Source organism: Stegastes partitus, unplaced genomic scaffold (assembly GCF_000690725.1).
Source record: "Stegastes partitus isolate 25-593 unplaced genomic scaffold, Stegastes_partitus-1.0.2 Scaffold863, whole genome shotgun sequence".
Taxonomy (NCBI): domain Eukaryota; kingdom Metazoa; phylum Chordata; class Actinopteri; family Pomacentridae; genus Stegastes; species Stegastes partitus.
The window spans coordinates 86,023-104,974 of record NW_007578594.1 but is presented as its reverse complement, the minus strand read 5'-3'; the positions used below and the strand labels follow the sequence as shown (position 1 = coordinate 104,974).

The window sequence follows — 18,952 nt, the reverse complement described above, 5'->3', positions numbered from 1 at the left end:
ATTTGAAATATTCAAGATAAATCTGATAATGAAATAAAAAAAATGCAGCAAAATCTGACAAAGCACTTCCTGCCTGCTTTAAGTCTCAGTAAGTTTTTTTTAAACTCGGTACTAAAATCCATCAGAACTCAAAGTATTCTGCTAGACACAGTAAAGGATCGGTGATACAGCTACACGTTTACTCATCTGCACGAATATGTGTCTCAGCTAGCAAACATCTGCTAGTGACAGACTGATCCCTGAAAATGTAAAACCCCCCAGTGACACCCTGCGACTCCCAGGCTTTTGTTCTAACACTATCAATCCTACCTCGACCTCTGTTCTACGAAGAAAAGACTCACTGAGCTGCTCAACGTGCTCTTTAACGTTCAAATCTTCTTCTTTCCAAGCATCAAATGATTCTTTTTTTCCCACTATCCTTGTTCTGCTTCCCATCACCTTCAAAAGTGAATCCATCTCAAGTTTTCTTTTCATCTTTCGTCCAAGTTTCTCTGGTTTGGATGTCAGTGGTGCGAATTTTCACGAGTCAACATCTGCATGTAATAAATACATCTACAGTGTGTTGTTTAGTTGGAGCGTGACAAATCACGCATGTCCTTCTCTGTCTGTTTACATCTCTATTAGTATATTTGCATGTGTGTCGGTGCTTGGCGTCGCTCTGTTGTTACAGTCTGACCTTCCTCCCCCCCTCCTCTCCCACCGTCTGGCCCAAAAAACATTCATTACTTTGACAGCCAACCCCCTCGATCTTACACATATGTACCCACACACATGCAGGAAAGCACTGGGGGGCAGGGTGACGGGTCACTCAGGCTGAATGGACACTCATGCGCTGTGGCCAATAGAAAGTGAGTTTGTGTGATTAAGTGTTTGGACTCAAAGCCTCTTGAATCAAAACCTCTTTACCTTCAATTCACCGCTCAAAGACGCTGCACGCACCAGCTGCAGAAAGCACAAAAGACGGATAACAACTCGTGCACGTCGTCACCGTTGTTGCACGACAACGTTTCAAAGACCGCATGGAGGTTTCAGTTATTTTTTCCTAATGAAGAAGTGGCAGGGTTACAGTACTAACAGAAATAGAGTGAAACTTGTTCCATTTCACAGGCAGGATGAGATAATCTTCAATCTTACACCACATGTAAAATATAATTGGACTTTGGGTTAGGGGTTAGGCTGGGTTTTTCCCAGCTCAGATGTGGCTTTTGGGGGAGTGAATACGTATGACAGTAAGCATGATTCATCTGCATACAGTAAAAGCAATCAATCTGTTGCATTATTTGACAGAAATCTCCATATTTCTGACCATTTGATAATCAAAAATGTCTGTTATGTTAAAAAACCTCAGTTCACAAAACAGTGAATGGTTATTTTCATTCTTTCATTTTGTTGTGATTTTCTTTTGGCAACGACTTAAAACTCTTTGGGAGGTCACCAAAAATTCCTCTATGCAGGAAAAACCCTGGTTAGGGTTAAGGGTCATATATTTGTATATAAAAGATTTGTTACCTGTCTAAGACCTCTTTAACCTGGCTTGTCTTTGTAATCTATGGTCATGGTTCAAAATTCAGTTGTACTGCACTGCATTATAATGACAAGAAATAATTCTAATTCTAATACTTTTAGCGAGCAAATAGTACACTTTTCAGCTTTGTGCTTATTTGTTAACGATACATTCTCTCTTAAAACTCCACCTGAAGGCACACACAACCAAAAAAAACCCTACTATAACTATTAATTTGACTCGTACTGACTGCTTAAAGTGGTCTTTTCTTACTCAGTTTGGCAAAAAAAAAAAGATCAAATAGGAAAAATTTTGCACTTCAGTAAAGAAAAACATAATTCTTTAAACTTTACACTTTTAAGTGGCTGTGTAGTTGTCTAAGGATTCAAACCTGATACGTTATTGTTTTTGTGCCACAGAGTTTAATTTGAAACTATTAAAAACACATAATTAAGCTGCACAGGTACACTGGGTGACATGTGTCTTCATTAATATGAACACAAACACTGTATTTGACTCAAAAATCTATATCTGAAAAGGACTAAATCTGAGGTAATCTACTATTTCTGGCTAAATGTACTGTGCTTGAGAGTTTGAGAAACTCACTGAGCCTTATTTTATAAAAGAAATTGAATATCAGTGTTTTGAAAGTTTTGTTTGCATCTTCGGTACAAATCAGACGATTTGGCAAAGAAAGCAGAGAAGTATGAAGAGATGAGCTAACACAGTGTTGGTTTTGGTTTTCACGGGAACATTTTTATGCAACTTATTTTCAGTGAGATATATATTGACTAACAGCCTCCGCCTGTAAACACAGGCGCTATTCTATGGTGACGTAATTATTATATTTTCTTTAAATTAAATGAAGTTATTTGGATGTTTTTCACTGGCATTTTTTTCTCTCTACAAGCAAGATTGATTGTTATTGGGATATTTTTAGCAGTCTGGATAGGATTACAAATGATACAAACTGTGTTGTTTCTAAGTAACAACTGTCAAGTCCTCCACCCTCAGCTGCACCAATGGAGATGCTCAGAATCCTTGACAGCTGGCATTTTAATGATGGTAATATATTTTCAAAAGCTTCCATTTCAGGTCTGCACCACTTGAATTCCTACAGTTTCTATTACATGGGACCTACAGTGGAGCACATCTCAGTGAGATTGATGTTGGTGGTTCAGTATGATATTAGTGAGCCTCCAGGAGGCTTATGGCTGATCTGAACCGAGGTCAAAGATCAGGGGTTAAGACCACCTGTATAAACACAAGAACGCTCTCTAGCCGAACCTAAATATACTTCTGAGGAGGCAAAAGATGAGTGAGACTGATGCTGCACGCACCTCTGCAAAATGAATGCATCAGCGCACACAGACATGCACAAATACACATACATACACACACACTGAGGACAAAGAGAAGCAGCCACACACAGCGCTCAGACAAATGACTAGTTTTTCTTCTCACATCTTTAGAGAATCTGTCGTAGTCTGTGTCCATCTGTCCGGTCCTTTCAGCTGTGACCATCAGCCTGACTAATGCATCGCTTCTTTCACTTTGTCTGTCTGCTTGTAATATCTGCAGCCTGTGTGTTCAGTAATGTGAAAACATCCAACAGACTGGCTGTTTTCACAGACGAACACACAGAACTCATATCAGACAAAGGACTGAAGTCATTTTGAACAATTTCAGAGATTATAACTGCTGTCAACCAGAATATAATTCTTTCATGCTCTTAAAACTTTACCTTGAAAGTCTATTTTGTCAAAGCACTTTATGCAAGACATATTCCCTGAGAGCGAATCAAGGCTCAGCCTACAGTAAGTCACTCAGCATCTCAGCACTTTGGGGTCTCATCTGTTTTTCTTTTCCTTTTCTGGCTAAAACTACAGATGCTGCTGCAGGAGATGGCTGACTCAAACTTTGATGGCCTTTGAGACAGATTCATGACGACCATCCCTCTATTCATTATTAAGACCCCTCTGGAGAGGAAGCAGAATCCATAAAATATAGGAGATGGAACTACTTGCAAAGATGTCAAAATACTGGCCTAAACAAAGGTGAAAATAGCACAGTTTCCCACTAAAGTATGATATTACACCTCAGAGTGCAGGACAGCATTAAAGTGGAGTAGTGTTTTTCAAGTTTACATCCAGTTATCTTACCACTAAGAGCTGTTTGGTACATCACAACACAAGCGGCAGTTATATGCAGTTTGATAAACCACATGTTGGATTGTCTTGTGCCCTTGTGTTGTGTCGGTTTGGGTCTGAACAGTCAGTGTCATTGGATATTTGTTTTTTTACTGGAACTACTTTCCATAACAAAGCCCTGCCTATGGTGTGAAATGTAGATTATCTAGGGACAAGTTTCTCTATAATACCTGAAGTTATTTTTTATAGAGTGATAACAGAAATCTCAGAGACAGAAATCACAGAATCTGGACAAATACAACCAAAAGTATCTCTGTGAGATTATGTATGAGTAGAGATGAGAGAAAACTATACTGTATTTTTTTGGTAATTTGTGCGAAACTTGGTGAAATTTATGGTAAGAAATGATGTCACCTGTTGCAGCTAATGGCACCACATTGATGTGTTGTTGCCATAGTAACAGTAAAACATACCTTGTGCACATTTCAGCCACAACAACATCTGAAGCATCCAGTTAAACTCATTAAAGAGGAACGGCCAGCCAATCAGAAATAATCTCACAGGTACCTTCCGGGACAAATTATATTAATGATTAATGATGTTACATTTTAATTGCATTTAAAATGTGTGTAAATTTCTTTTGCATTTTGGTGAAATTTTACTAATCAATTTGTGTCTGTTTTGCATCAATTTATAGTAGAAAGCACAAAATGAAAGCTGCAGGCGACAGCTTAAAATATAATGGAATGCATATGGATTAAATAAAGTTTTCCACAACCAGTTTTGTGATTGTATGAGCTCACAATTTACATTTTGACAGTTGCATAAGACTCAGTGCTGAAGAGAACAGACCAGTCTCAGACTCTTACAACAATTTCCCTGAGGTTTCCACCAAAGGGATCAATAAAGTTCTATTCTGTTCCATTCTAGTCTGTCTGAGGCATTGTTGTGTCTATTAGCAATGTTTTTTCAAAAAAAGTGTTCTGCTTCTTTCATGGTCTTATTTTGGGGGACAAACACGCGTGTTCTAAATATTGAGAAGGACGTATCTGCTGCGTCCTCTTTGAAATCTACACCTACACAGCTGTGAATGTGTTTCAGTGAGTTAATCAGTCCCCATGTGGAGCAGTTCTCTAGTCCAGCAGCGCCTTTGTGAATGTGGTCACTCTCTCCTACAGAATGTGTATGAAGACAATGTGCTGCTGCCTGAACGTTCTGTTCCTGCTCTGACCTCAAGCAGTGACAATAGTGGGCAGAAGCTCATCTGATACCGCGATGACACAGGAAACACGATGGGAAAAACCCAACCAGACACTCTGCTGGATCACTGCGTGTGTGTGTGTGTGTGTGTTGTTGTGAGTGTGCGCTCCTACACTTCCTGACTCGCGGGTGTGGTGCTGGTGGGATAACGCAGCTTCCTGTAGACCAGATTAATGGGCTAATATTGGATATAATCCTCCCATTGTGAAAGGCCTCCAGACCTGGCAACCAGACGGAGGAGAGGTCACGACTTCCGCAAACACAGATCCTAACATACACACACACATTCGTGGAGAAACTACACAAACACTCAGACACTAAGTAAACAAAGATGGGTAACTCGGCAGCATGTGGTGACTTCATACTTCATGCACAAGTTGTGGCCACACAAATAAAATAAAGCAGTTCATCTGTAACTGATAATGTCTATTAGAGAGCTTGTTTCCAATGGATTAGTGATAAATACAATATCTACATTTAATACAATCTCTGACCAGCTGGTGTCCGCTGATGCCTTCATCGATATAGTATGTCAACATCAACATCACAGCAACTATTAGAACCAAGATGGATGCAAGTCCTGGAAGTTAACAGGGATCACACATTATTTATTCACATTTTGATTATCTCGTAAACAAGTATCACAGTTTTGCTTTTTAAAAGTTTTGATCATCAGTTCCATCAATTATGATAATTTTAATCATTGTAGAGATTTTTCAAATGTTCAGTGAGATGGACAAAGAAACAGTTGATCAAACACGCTGTATACAAACCAACTGTTTATCCTGATTATCTAAAGTATTTGAAGGAGACATGAACATCTATTGTAAATAGCAAGTAAGTTAAAGTAAAAAGTTGCAATTTATGTTTACAGAAACAGTATTTTCCATTTTGAACTGCTTTATGCTTCCACTGCACAACAATCCAAGGAAAATATGGTTCTTTCTAATCTACTACATTTATCTGACATCTTTGGTTAGTTTTAAAATAACAGAATACCATACATTTTTTTAAAAAGCTTTAAAAATACAACAGATTGTTAAATATTAAACCAGTGATTTCCAACTTCTTTATCATCCTACACAAAACAGTGTGGATTTGAGGTCACGTTTCAAATGTCTGAGTTGTTAAGGCCTCCACCATATAGGGATTTTTCCCTCCAAACTTGTCAAATGGTTTCATTTCAGTAAAAATTTCTATGATCCAATTTCTCAACAAAATCAAGAAGGAAAAGTCCGAAAGATAAAAACTGATTTGTTTATCAGAACTTATTTTTTCTTCTTTCTTCTGTCATAAATCATGTGACGAACCCTCAGATTGATCTCATGTCACTGTATATAAATCAGAGCTAAATGATTTTGGGGAAAATATCTAATTGCATTTTTTCTGACAAATTCTGCAATTCCAATTTACTTTGCAATATAACTTTTTAAAATCAAGCTTGAGTAAAATATTCCATGTGGAATAGATTCAAAACATGTGATGGAGCATGAACACGAAACACAATCTAAAGCATGACTGTCACACCAGGATGCGTGAATTTGTAAATCCTTTGACACGGCAGCTTAAATACTGAGTCAGAAGTGCCGCATGATGTACATTCAGAAATGCAGCTAATTGCATAGCTTCAAATTGCAGTTTGAAATGTATTATTTGCTCAGCCACATGTAAAACTGCATGTAAAGTAGTTCAAATTGGCTCCACTTGCAGCAGCTACAACAGCAACATGCTGCTGACACACTGATGCTTCATTATCAATAATTTAATGATGTAATATATAAGAATATATCAGTCAGAGGGTTCAAACCAGCACTTTTATTTTGATGCTCTAACTCCACATGACTTCTTTAATTTTTTACATTGAAGGACCTGAATACTTCTTCTACCACTGGCCAAACCTAAGATTCAAATTATAGCAAAACACAGTCATCCATGTGTTAAACATGTGTAACAAATTTAACATCTGGTTAAAACTGACTATTTTTGTCATCAGTAAACAAGTACTAAATGGGTGTTTTGTTTTTGTGGCAGCTGTGTGTTTTCACCATATTTTCTTGACAAATGGTTGCTCTGTTTATGTCAAGGGACTGTCTACGTGTGAAACTTAGTGCCGATACATACTTTACAAGGAGAAAAAAATTTAGTTTTGTTTTAATTTCAGAAAACTAAGTTGAATTTCTTAGAAAAGCTTTAATTTTTTTAAAACCTTAATTTCCCTTGTAGTTGCCCCATTGATGCGAATGTCCAACTATTTACTAAACCCAATGTGCAAAATGTTGTTTGTCCAGCATGTGCCGTCACAGTAAATGTATAGAAGAACAAATTCAATCAAGCAGCTTGCTTTTGCCAACACTGCTGTAGGTCTTACAAACCACTAAACGCACACAAACAATCCTCCCCAGCGAGTGGATTTATTTTGTCAGCGTGCATTAGAGAGATAAAGCCTTGGACCTGAGCTGTGTTAGTGTTAGAAATGCTGTTACTTACTGCTCGTTGAGGACAAGGGACTGTAATCAGACCTGCAGAGGACGACAGAAAATAGAGAAAAAGATTGAGAGGGGCGATGTGGACATGGAACGCAGGGGGAGAGAGACGGAGAGGACAAGAAACAGAGAGAGGAGACAGGAGTTTATGTTACAGTACAAAGTGCAATCTACATGATTTACAGGATGACACACTCCTATTTCAAATAAAGTGCTGACATCTGGCTAAACAGTAGGAGACGTCCAGCTGGAAAGGTCACCAAAAATGCACACAGACATTTCAGAGCGGTTTCTCTCTGACGGGATAAAACACGGGGACATTCACCAACGCTATCTGTGCTCAAGTAGAGCTTTCAGGTATTTCTACCCTCTGCTACTTCATATTTCTACTACATGACACTATATTTCAAAGGCAAATCTAACATATATTCCACAGCTGTGTCACTAAAGTTAATTTGCAGATGAAATAAAAATGATGGATAAAATGATCTCATCTGGCCACAACCATTACACAGTCATTAAAATGCTCCAGTATTAACAATCCAGCAACATAATACATGATAGGATGTGACAAGCTGGAAAAACTGTAATAATTACTACTTTTCTCATAAAAGTCCAGAAGTGTTATGACAAAAAAAAAAAGTATTTTAAGAATGCAGGATGTCCATTTGCAATGGATTACTGCACCAGTATTACTTAATTACAGGAACAATTCACCATTATTTGTGCTGTTTCCAAGAGTTAGATGAGAAGATTGGTATCAGTCCTGACTGCACAAGTCAAGTGCGGTAACGCTGCCCTCGAGTCATATCAATTGGACTGTAATTACAAGCAACTGAGCTGGAAAAAAAAAAAGAAATCTTCACATCTGCCTCTTTGTTGTAATTCTGAGTAGAACATATTGGAAATTTCTGAGAATTGTGAGTCTCGAGCTACACAAGAGAGCTGGAAGCATCCCACAGTCACTGACAGTTAGGTCCAAATAAAATCCAGTATTGACAAGCATATAATTGATTTGCCTACTTGAACAGAAAACACACATAGTTGGTTTGGTTTCCTAACGAGCAGCTCCAAAGTGGAAAATAGTCCAAAAACAGACAACTTATGGTATTTAAATTATGCAACTACAAGGCTGGTGAAAGTAAACATCGTGAAATAATGCTCAAACACGGGCCAAGACTGGGTTTTATTTCCCCATTCAGATGCTGTGTGCAGCAGAAGTATGGAGCTGTAGACAGGGAGTGATTAGACTAGCTTAGCATGAAGACTGGAATTAAGAAAAACAGTGTGACTGGCTCTATTCAAAGCTTAGACTGTGTATAAAAACAGACAAAGTCTCAATCACATCACCACAGGTTTCCTAAAGACTGAATTTGGAGCTCAGTGTGGTGGCCACCGCCATCTTGGCAGACTCCTCTTAAATCTGGCTAATCCATAAATGAGGAAAGAAACTGAGCATGAGTGGAGTTGAGGCATGCCGTCCCAAAGTCTCTGGGCTATTGACTGTCCTACGAGGGCATCAAGCTGACACATAAATCAGTCACAACTTTCTCTATGCATAACTTTTACCGTTAATATAACTTGAACAGGTGAGTTCTATATAAATTCAACCCTTGTACGGTTGTCATGAATAAGCTATAGAGACCAAAACTGTCTTTATATCAGGCTGGAAACATTTATTTCTGCTTTAAATTAAGTATTTTAACATGGGGGTCTATGGGGATTGACTGGCTTTTCAGTTTTCAGTGTTTCCAGCACCAGAGATTGCCACAAAAGGGAAAAAATACACAAATGTACACCTTTCTTTAATATGCACACAAACATACATGTAATAATTGGTCATTTATTTTATTTTGTGGCGATTCTTCTACAGTTTTAGGCAAATAAGAACAAGCCATAGTTACATCTGTGTTTGTGTAGAGGCTAACTAAGTAACATACCGCACATGACAGTGGTGCTAAAGGTGAAACATGCCAGTCTTTTCATCAAACTTGTTGCAAGAAAGACAATAATGTTAAGTGTTGATGCAGTAGTTGAAGTAAAGGATCCTGCTTCTTTTCCCTCTGGGGACTCATTCTTATGCAGACTAATCTAAAGCTCCCATCTTTGAGCTGGAAGGGAAGCAGAATTAGATTTCCGCTAATCTGATCTCCATAGATTATTCCTGACCTTCTATGTAATTATGTCATTTCACATAAAAGACACACGTATGCCCACATACAAGCCCGACTGAGGAGCTGAATCCTACACGTTACATTTCCCCGAAAACCTCGACTCACGTGTATAAATCACAACCTGAGAATATTAGTCCCACGGGAGTCAGCTGACAACCAGAGAACGCTGTTCCTGCAACACACTCCCTCCCTGTGAGTCCATCTCTAAACTAATAAGGCCTCTGGAGCTGCAGGAAACAGAGGAGCAGGGCTATTTCCTGCAGCAGGAGGTTATCAATCTAACTAACGGGCATTAGCGGTGCAGAGAACGGGATGGATGGGAGCGAGGGTAGAAGTAGAGGTGAGGACAGGAGGGTAAGAAGTAAAAATGATGGGGCACTACAGGGGAGAATGCCGGCATAGGGAGCGAAAGAAAAGACAAATATACAGAGAAGAGATTATAAACGACCGGAAGGTTCCAGCAAAAAGGACACAGAGTGAAAGTCATGAGACTCGTCCCTGTGTGCAAAAGAGGAAAATGACCAAAAAGAAGTGGGAAGAAAGACGAGGAAAGCTTTCTTTTTATGACACGGCAGAGTAGAGTTGGAGGTAGTAGTGAGCGCAGTTGCGAGTCTGTTTAAAGGCTCCCTTGGGTGTGAGAATTTGGCAGGACTCCCCGAGCAGTGTCAGTTAGCATCTCGCCTGCCGTTCCCAGTCTGGCCGCGATGCCTCGCTTCATCCCCGTCCAAAGACAATAAACGCACAGTGAAGCGAAGACAGGCAGCAGCTCGATCGTGCACACACGGTTTGACTGCAGACTGACCTGATGGACAGTCAAGTGAGTCTAAATGGCTTGTTTGACCTCCAGATTCAGGCGCTCGATTAGGGATGCAGGGAGACGGAGGTGAAAGGGTGAAGACGAAGACAGAAAGCAACTGAACGTAAAGCGATAAATCCTCCCACCAGTGAATCATATGATCATTTCATGGCCTGTCACCTCTGCAGTCAGGCTCTTTTTATGTTCAGGAAGAATCGTTTTTTACGGTTTTAAAGAAACCATGACAACTGAATGTAGATGGAAAGTCAGATTTCCTGTTTTATGAACAGCTTTCATCCCGACATCCTCCATTTTCCATGAGACTCTAACAATATCACCATTATTCACACAAACACTTGCACCGCTGCAGTAATCAACTGATTTAATTACCTTTTTTGCTACGTGGAGCATAAGAACAAGCAGAAAACACCAAACTGACCGAAATTATCTCAATTGACAAGTTGTTATGGAGGAAAACTTCACAATTAAGTTATGTAGTTATACAAACAAGATTATTCTCATTATAGATTAATCTAAAAGTTGTTTTTCTCAGTTATACATATGAACAGAAAAGTGTTTAAAATGCTCACCATAGTTTAGCATTTTTTCTGAAAAACAGTCCAATCCCAAAGTATATTGAACTTACTATAATGTTAGACAAGAAAACGCAGCAAATTCTCTCATTTGAGAAGCTGGAACCATCGAAAAAAGAACCTAAACAAATAACAAATCATCCGTATCAGTCAACTCTACAGTATGCATTCCTCTTCTAGCTCTGCTTTGTTTAATCAATTATCAAAATAGCTGACAAATAATCAATAGCTGATTAAGTGTTGCAGCTCTACCTGATGTACAGTTTTTGATTCCTACAGGTTGCTTTTAACTTTTAACATGCAAAGAATGTTTCAGTCTTTCTGGTTTTGTCTAATGGCATTCAGACTAGGACAGGTCAGTGTTAAGAAAACTTAGAAACTGCCTCTTTTGACCTATTTTGACTTCTGATAAATCAATCATTTTCTTTTTTTAAATAAGAAAAAGCTTGAACAAAATGGCAATTATACATTCACTATAGTGAGTCTACTTTGCTCCATGAAACAGAACTGATAGCTGATATAAATGAACAACTAAAGTGTTGGTGATAAATGTACTGATCATCTTTGCCAAAGCAGTACGCTAAATATCACAGGAACAACTTTTTAAACCTTTGAGATTTTCTTGCAAGGAAGCTTTGAAAATGAAATGGGATGCTTAAAGTGGACTTTACGGCCAACAAGGAATTATTGTCTGAATAATTTCAGTCGGCTTGTTCAGAAAGATACGTCGGTTAACTTTGATGTAGCCCACACACAAAAAAAGAAACTCTAGAAACACTAGAATAATCCTTTTTACAGTAAAGTCACTGTGAATGCAGGGATTTGTGGCTGCAGGACTGATGCAGGCAGAGACAGTGTGAGGTGAAGGAGGACTACAGTGGATGTAGCCAGAAGTGGAGGTGGAAGCTCTCTGGTTATCAGCTGGACGTCCCTTGCTTTTCCTTTCACATCAGCACTTTCCACAGGGGTCAGTGCTGCTTCTCTCTCCATGAAACAGATGCTGTCTCACAAACATTCTGATGTTTGGTTCCAGTTCACGGCTAATAAGCAGTAGCACGCTCCCAGGTGCCTCTGACAACAAGGCCATTGATGCACTGATGTCTGGTTTCTGTTCCCACCTCTCAAGCTTTCAGCATCAGAGTCCTATGTAGTATGTATACTGTATAAGCTAGTCTATTCTGTCATGTTTTATGAGAATGCTACTTTAGTAATGTTCGTATATACATGTGTGCCTTTTGTTGTTTTCAAGTTTTTTTTAATCTTAACATCAACTTTCTGATTGACTTTAAGCTTTTTGGCTGCAATCTGGCACATTAATATTTTAAACATGTCAATTAATGAGCACTGCTGTTGATAAGACAACAATTTACACAGCATCAGAATTACAGATGCTCAAAACTGCTCAATGTACCGTTTCAGGCTTGAAAAATGTCAAAAGGAAACTAAAAGGCTGGGAGACACAATACATTTATGGAGATTTACGATGCTGGATTTCTGCTGATTTCATTACATTTTTTTCCACCTATCTGCAGAAAACAAAGTCTTTCCTCTGGTGGAATTAATATATTACTGTGCTTTTATTGTGGTGACTCACAGGCAGGTGCAGACATAAAGTTTTCACTGAGCTAAGCAAGAAAACAACATTAGTCTACATATAAAACAAGGCATCTATATTTATATGTGATACTTTCATCTTATCTGCCTGCCAAGGTTCATTTTGGGCTGAAGTCAGGGTTCCAGTGTTCCAGTATCATCAAATTAACAGAGCAGTTCTTGATACTGTTTATTACGACATTCACTCAAATACTCATGAGTAAACAGTTAAATAATAAGCTTGAGTTGGTACCACAGGATCAAATATGTTATTTTTGTTTTTGATTTGTTGTCCCTGGAAAATAAGTCTGATAATTTACAAAAAAAACCCCACAAATATACAATATAATAACCCGCTACGACAGATCTGAGGTCATTTAGACTTTAGGACTTGTTTTTATTATTCCATAGTGATCCTTCAAGGAGATTAGACATCTGGGAAAACCAACAGAAATTGCCTAAAATGTACATATAGACAATATTCTTGACATGAAATCAGACACGAGACAATAAAAACTGATTTAAATTAATGCCTGCCTTGTGGCTGATCACAACAACACACGTCCTTAGTTCTGAATTTTCTAAAGAGGGTTAAAGGTCACTTTTTTTTTCTCCAAATTTACCTCAATTTAACACTCATGTGTCCATATGCACATCAAAAGAGCCTGTTTTCATTCCTCCTGTTCATACTGGACACTACTTCTTGAGGCAATTTTAAAGTGGCAATATTGAAGACCTCAGTTTTCTTTCTAACTGCATTTGTGCTCTTAAAGCAGTGCCACCTGTGTGGTTCATAACATAATGCAGCTTCAGACACAGGTGAGTCTGTTGCGTTCGCTCCGCCTCCCCTCCCTGGCAGAAACACACCTGCTGGGTGATGGAACACGATTCACTACCTCAGCTTGGGATTTTGTGCAGGAATGTCCCCACAGAAAGCCAGTTTGTAATACTCTAAAGGCAAGGACTTTCATAAGCTCACCAGCGGCCCACGGGCTCTGTCTCTGTTGTGTAACCTCATTTTGCAACAGATAGTGACTTAACAGACATTTGCTTCAATAAAAAACCTCCAAGATTGTCACTTTATTGATCGACACAGTCTTTCTTTTGTGTCAAACAAAGCCTTTTTGCAGTTTTAGGAGTTAGACAGATCCAGAGGGCCCAGAGTTACACATATATTACTAAAAAAACACCTCTGATGCAGCCAGACATGATCTATGCAAGCACAAAGGCAGAATTTAATTCTAAAAAGTATGTACCTTTGGAAGAAACCTGTTTGCATGGGTGTAGATTTCAGGAAGGATGCAACCTGATAAATATTGAGAGCACTGTGCCTCTGATAAAAACCTTTATTTTAAAAAATCTGCTACATGGTTTGCTTATTTTGTGTTTTTCTGCCGATAAATGACAGCATTTTCACCATAAATTGATGCAGAAAAGGCACAATTTGTCCATAAAGATTCACCAGAATGCAGAAAATGAACTGTTTGATGCTTAAAATATCCTGATGAGGGACGCCATCAGTCTTCAGAAGAAATCTACACCCACAGCCGTATGATTTGCACATATGAGCATGTCTGTATTGTTCGAAATTAACTCTAAAAAAACAAAAAACATGAACTACCCTTTAATGTCTCTGACACACACAAACATTCACTACTACAACATCCAACAGTGACGTACCGCTGGAGAAAGCGAGGCACATCTTTGTTTAGTGGCTGAAACAAAGTGATAAAGGTTCATTTCACTCTATTCACAGTCAAAGGAAAGAAAAATGAGATGAGTAAGACTTTACTTTCCACTAAACAAGCAGGATTTCAGCTCCTGCATTTGTCCTCAACAGACATTACATCAATTATTGGCACAAGGAGGCAAATCAGGAGCAGCTGAAAATTCCCAAACACTACATATTTCATGGCTTTGGTATGAATGTGAGTCTAAATACATGAGAAGTGGAGATTGTCTTGCTTTATGTAATGGGGTTCTAGGTGCGTTCAGGTACCTTGAGTTGAGATGGACTGAATCAAATTTCATCAGCTGAGTTGCTGATCTGATAAAGAACAGCAATATTTCTCGCTGTTAATTTAGAAAAATCACTTATTTAGGTCAGTGCGCCGTTACACACATGTAGCGGACTTTACCTGGATTAACAACTTGCATCTGATGTGGGGTTTTCACAATAAAGTTAAATCAAACCTCCCCAGTCAAGTATTTTTAACTTTACAGTGTCTTATGCTACACTGGAGAGGGGGCGGGGGATTTAAAAGTCCCAACAAGAAGTCAGAAACTCATAAACTCCGTAGTGAGAAAACATTTGGAGACATATTTGGGATGTGACTCTATAATTTGCGCAGCACTCACCCTCCAGTCTCGGCTCCTGAGTCCACGCAGTCATCTTCTGTGAAGCTTTTCTCCATGTCAGAGGTTCGGCTGCGCAGCACTCAGCTGCATTGTTCCACAGTCCCAGTAAAACCAGTAAAAAAAAAGGCGCGTTGGGAAACACGGTGAGATGGTCTGAATGTGTCTGACTCCACACATGACCTCAGAGGTTTGAACTGTTGGAGCAACAGGCGACTCACTCACTGACTGACTGCTGCTCTGCGTCAGCTGCGCTCTGACATGCTGCATTCAGGGGCTGTCGGAAATCTGAATACTGAAAGTGTGGCGCACAGACTGAGTAAATCAGCATGAGGCAGTAGTGGAAAGTGGAGAGAAACTTTGGCTTGCTGTAAGTATTTCTAGCTTCTGCTGCATTATGTTCTACTCCATGTTTCTGATTTCTGAGAATACTTTTTTATGCTTCATATTTTACACAAATGATCCTAAAGTCTTCATCTAACCGTGTACATTTTTCTCTTGTGAACTCTTAAGAAATGCTATTGTCCTAAAACAAGAACATAAGACATAAAGTCAATTAAAATGGTGATAGTTTTTTTTAACGACTATCATATAAAATAGCTTAACTTAGCTTACTTTAATTGCTCGTTAATTTAAGCCTTGAGGACTGATTTACATTTAAAGTCCTCAAAGTCAGATTTTCTGACAAAGTCAGTTATGAGGATGACAATTTTCTTTGTTCTAAAGCAGCAATCCTTAGGGGGGAAAGTTCTAATTTCTGTTTGAAACATGTTAAAATACCTAAAATAGCCTCGTCATTTTTTTATTGCGTTTTTTTTTTCCAACATAAAGATACACAGCATGAAAACCAGTTTTTTTTAAAAGTCAGCGCTCTTTAATTGCTGCTCACAATGTTAGCTCAAAGGCAGTAAACATCTGGCACGTGTGCATCCTGAGGATGTTGAATAATTCAGTCTTTAAATTCAGAATACATATAGATCTGGATGCCTCATTTGCAATATAGATGAGTAAGAATATAAAAGATGTAAGCAAACAAAAAGGAAACTTGAACACAATGCTCATAAAAAAAATGCCAGAAGGCAAAGTTAGTAAATTAATAAAAACTTTAATTACAGCTTTTAAAATTTATAAACAAATGAATCAACAAGAACACTTGGAAGCAAAATACGATTAAATTAAAAATGTGAAATGCTCGAAGGTTAAACATGAGCTTTATAGCTTTCCTTATGTTATTCCAGGCTGCAGGTAAAGCTAGATTTTCCAAGCTCAGTAAAAACAGTTGGCACCTCCAGTGATATTTAACCATCTGCATATGTATAACATACAGCAGTGAATAAATATAAGAGGGAGAATTCATTTAGTTCCTCATAACACTTCATTTATTATCACAATTATGTTTTAAACTGCACACGTTCCTATTTTCAACTTTCAATTTGAGGCTGAAAGAACGTGCTATATTGAGAAAACTAATTTCTGTTTGTTATCAGAGCCTTTAATGACAGGTCATGGTGTAAACCACATTAACACGTGTAATGTGTATGTTTCTGTTTTGTACCACTGGATCAATTATTTATTTCTACATAATTTTAAGGAGCTACGAAGTCCAAAATGTTGGCCTGTGATTGAAAAATTCCGTTAACTTTGGTCAAATGTTTCAGTCTCAAACTCAAACTTTTGATTTTCTAACTCATGTTTTTGAATAGCAAATCTAAACTATGATATGTTAAGACATGGATTTGTTTAATGACTTTATTAGTCAAAACTATAAAGAACTATTCAACAATTTTGACTTTTATATGTCAGAAATTTGACTCATTAAATCTGATTATGTCATGTAAAACAAATAGCAATTTTGAGGTATTTTTATTGTTGTAGTTCAAAAAATCATGTGTAAGGACCAGAACCAACAGATGAGTTTCTCTAGTATTCTTTCCCAGCAATAATAATAATAATAATAATAATAATAATAATAATAATAAAAACACATCCTAAACTCTTCCACATGATGTAGCACCATGCATTGTGGATAGTGTGCGACTGGTGATTTTTTTTCGAGCTGCACCTGAAAGCATCATTTTAAATAGTGCTGCTTTAGCGCCATCAACAGACCAGATGAGGTAATGCAACATTTCTGTTCAACCAGGCAGGTCCGAGGAGAGTCCTCAAATTTCTGACCTGCAAACAATAACGTTTCTGTTCATGAATTAAACCACATACCAGCTGGACGAGCAGCTTTGGTCTCCTGCTCACTTAGTTTACTGTTCTGTGGGCTGTTAGATTAGTCCTGAGAGCTTCCTGTGTGTTACACAACAGAAACGATGCTGAATTTATTACACAAAAGTGTCAAAATTATGATAACGTCATGAAATGTCACTTTGGAGAATTGAGATAAAGTGTACACTGAATTATAGACATAAGAAACATTTGAAAATGGACCAAATTATATTGGTATGTCACAGTTTGTACAAGCTGTTTATAATTTAGGTCAATTATTCTCCATATTTGAAATCAAACTTCACTCAAAGAGCCACTAAAGCACTACAGGGATGGAGTTTTTTTTTTTTTCTTCTTTTCTTTTTTACAAACTCTAAACATACAGCCTTTATAAATGTCTGTAAAGGGTCATTTTAGGCCCTTCTGGGTGTTTGTCTGTCCTGGTCACTTACTTACAGCCTATAATCTGAGTTAGCCACACTGACATCCAGTTCTCTTCAAACAGTGAATTACATGTGATAGACAAACAATTGACTAATAACAGAAAATACTAGTGAAGTAGAGTCATTGTTTGTTTTTCTATAGCACGTTTAAAACAACAGAAGTTGAGAAAAACTACTTTTCAATAAGCAAAAGACTGTCGAGACTGAACTAATGAGTTTAAATATTAAGGTTAAGACCCTACAGTATAATATAAAATACAAATGTATCTGAGCAATTTATAATATTACAGTTAGGACTCTTCAATATTCTAAAAAATACAATTTTGCCTGAATGAATGAGATATTAAGATGATTACCCTACAATATTCTTTATTGTACAAATTAACGTGACTGATTGTAGTGACTGGTTGTGTTTTATTGTTTTCTATTTTGATTGAGCAACACTTTGGTTTAACTCTTGTTGTTTTAAATGATATTTATTAATAAAGTTGTCTTGTCTTTTCCAGCTCTGCCTCAAAGTAAAGCAGCAGCAGCATCATGGTGTGTTTTGTGTGAGAAAAAGCTTACAGCACCTGGTATTCCCAGGCGGTCTCCCATCCAAGTACTGACCAGGCCCAACCCTGCTTAGCTTCCGAGATCAGACGAGATCGGGCGTATTCAGGCTGGTATGGCCGTAAGCGAGAGTCAAAGGAACAAACACACTATTTATGGAGGAAAAGTGGAACATTGACCAAGTCTTCTCCTTAGTTTGAGATTTTCTTTCCATTATTATTATCTCAAGTCATCACTTCTTCACACACCAAAAGAACATTACATTAATGTGTCATACATCTATGTTTATTACCTGAAAGCAATACATAATATATCAAATGAAATAAAGTATTTATTTATTTCTCAGGTTTGCCAAAGTGAAAACTAATATAAAACAGACCTAAACAAATGGAAAATATGTATAAAATGTATTGATGTAACTTAAATATAAAACATAAAATGTGTCAAGATAAGTTAAACAAGCAACATAGACAACAAAATGTGGTTTTGTCACATATAAAAGGGTTGTTCTCATTTGGTCTGTTGTTGATTATGTGTCTGGGAAAGAGTCTTTCTGAACTTATCTGAACATGTTTTATGTTTTATATTTGAGTTACGATAGCGAATTAAACACGTATTTTCTATTTATTTAAGTCAGTTTGACAAATTAGTTTTTATTTGATGGATAGATATTTTACTGTATTGTTTCATTCTGATATCTCGTGTTTATTATACTTCATTTTATAAATCATATGTTATATCAGTGTCATAAAGTGGGTATCACACGTTAATATAATATTCTTGTGGTCTGTTCATAGATATGTTGAGATATATCGAAGGTCAGTCTTAAACTCAG

The 18,952-nt window shown here is 37.7% G+C and overlaps 1 protein-coding gene across 1 annotated transcript in view; it reads right to left on the bottom strand.

Moving 5' to 3' along the window:
• The window catches only part of fam124a (family with sequence similarity 124 member A), a 41,769-nt gene extending 26,732 nt beyond the window's left edge, over positions 1-15,037 (bottom strand). The window contains exons 1-2 of the mRNA XM_008293176.1: positions 14,912-15,037; positions 7,402-7,433 (exon numbers count right to left, since the gene is read on the bottom strand). Of these exons, the coding sequence (XP_008291398.1) occupies positions 7,402-7,433; positions 14,912-14,967 (88 nt within the window). The 5' untranslated portion in view covers positions 14,968-15,037. The remainder of the gene's footprint in view (positions 1-7,401; positions 7,434-14,911) is intronic.
• Positions 15,038-18,952: the final 3,915 nt, after the last annotated feature.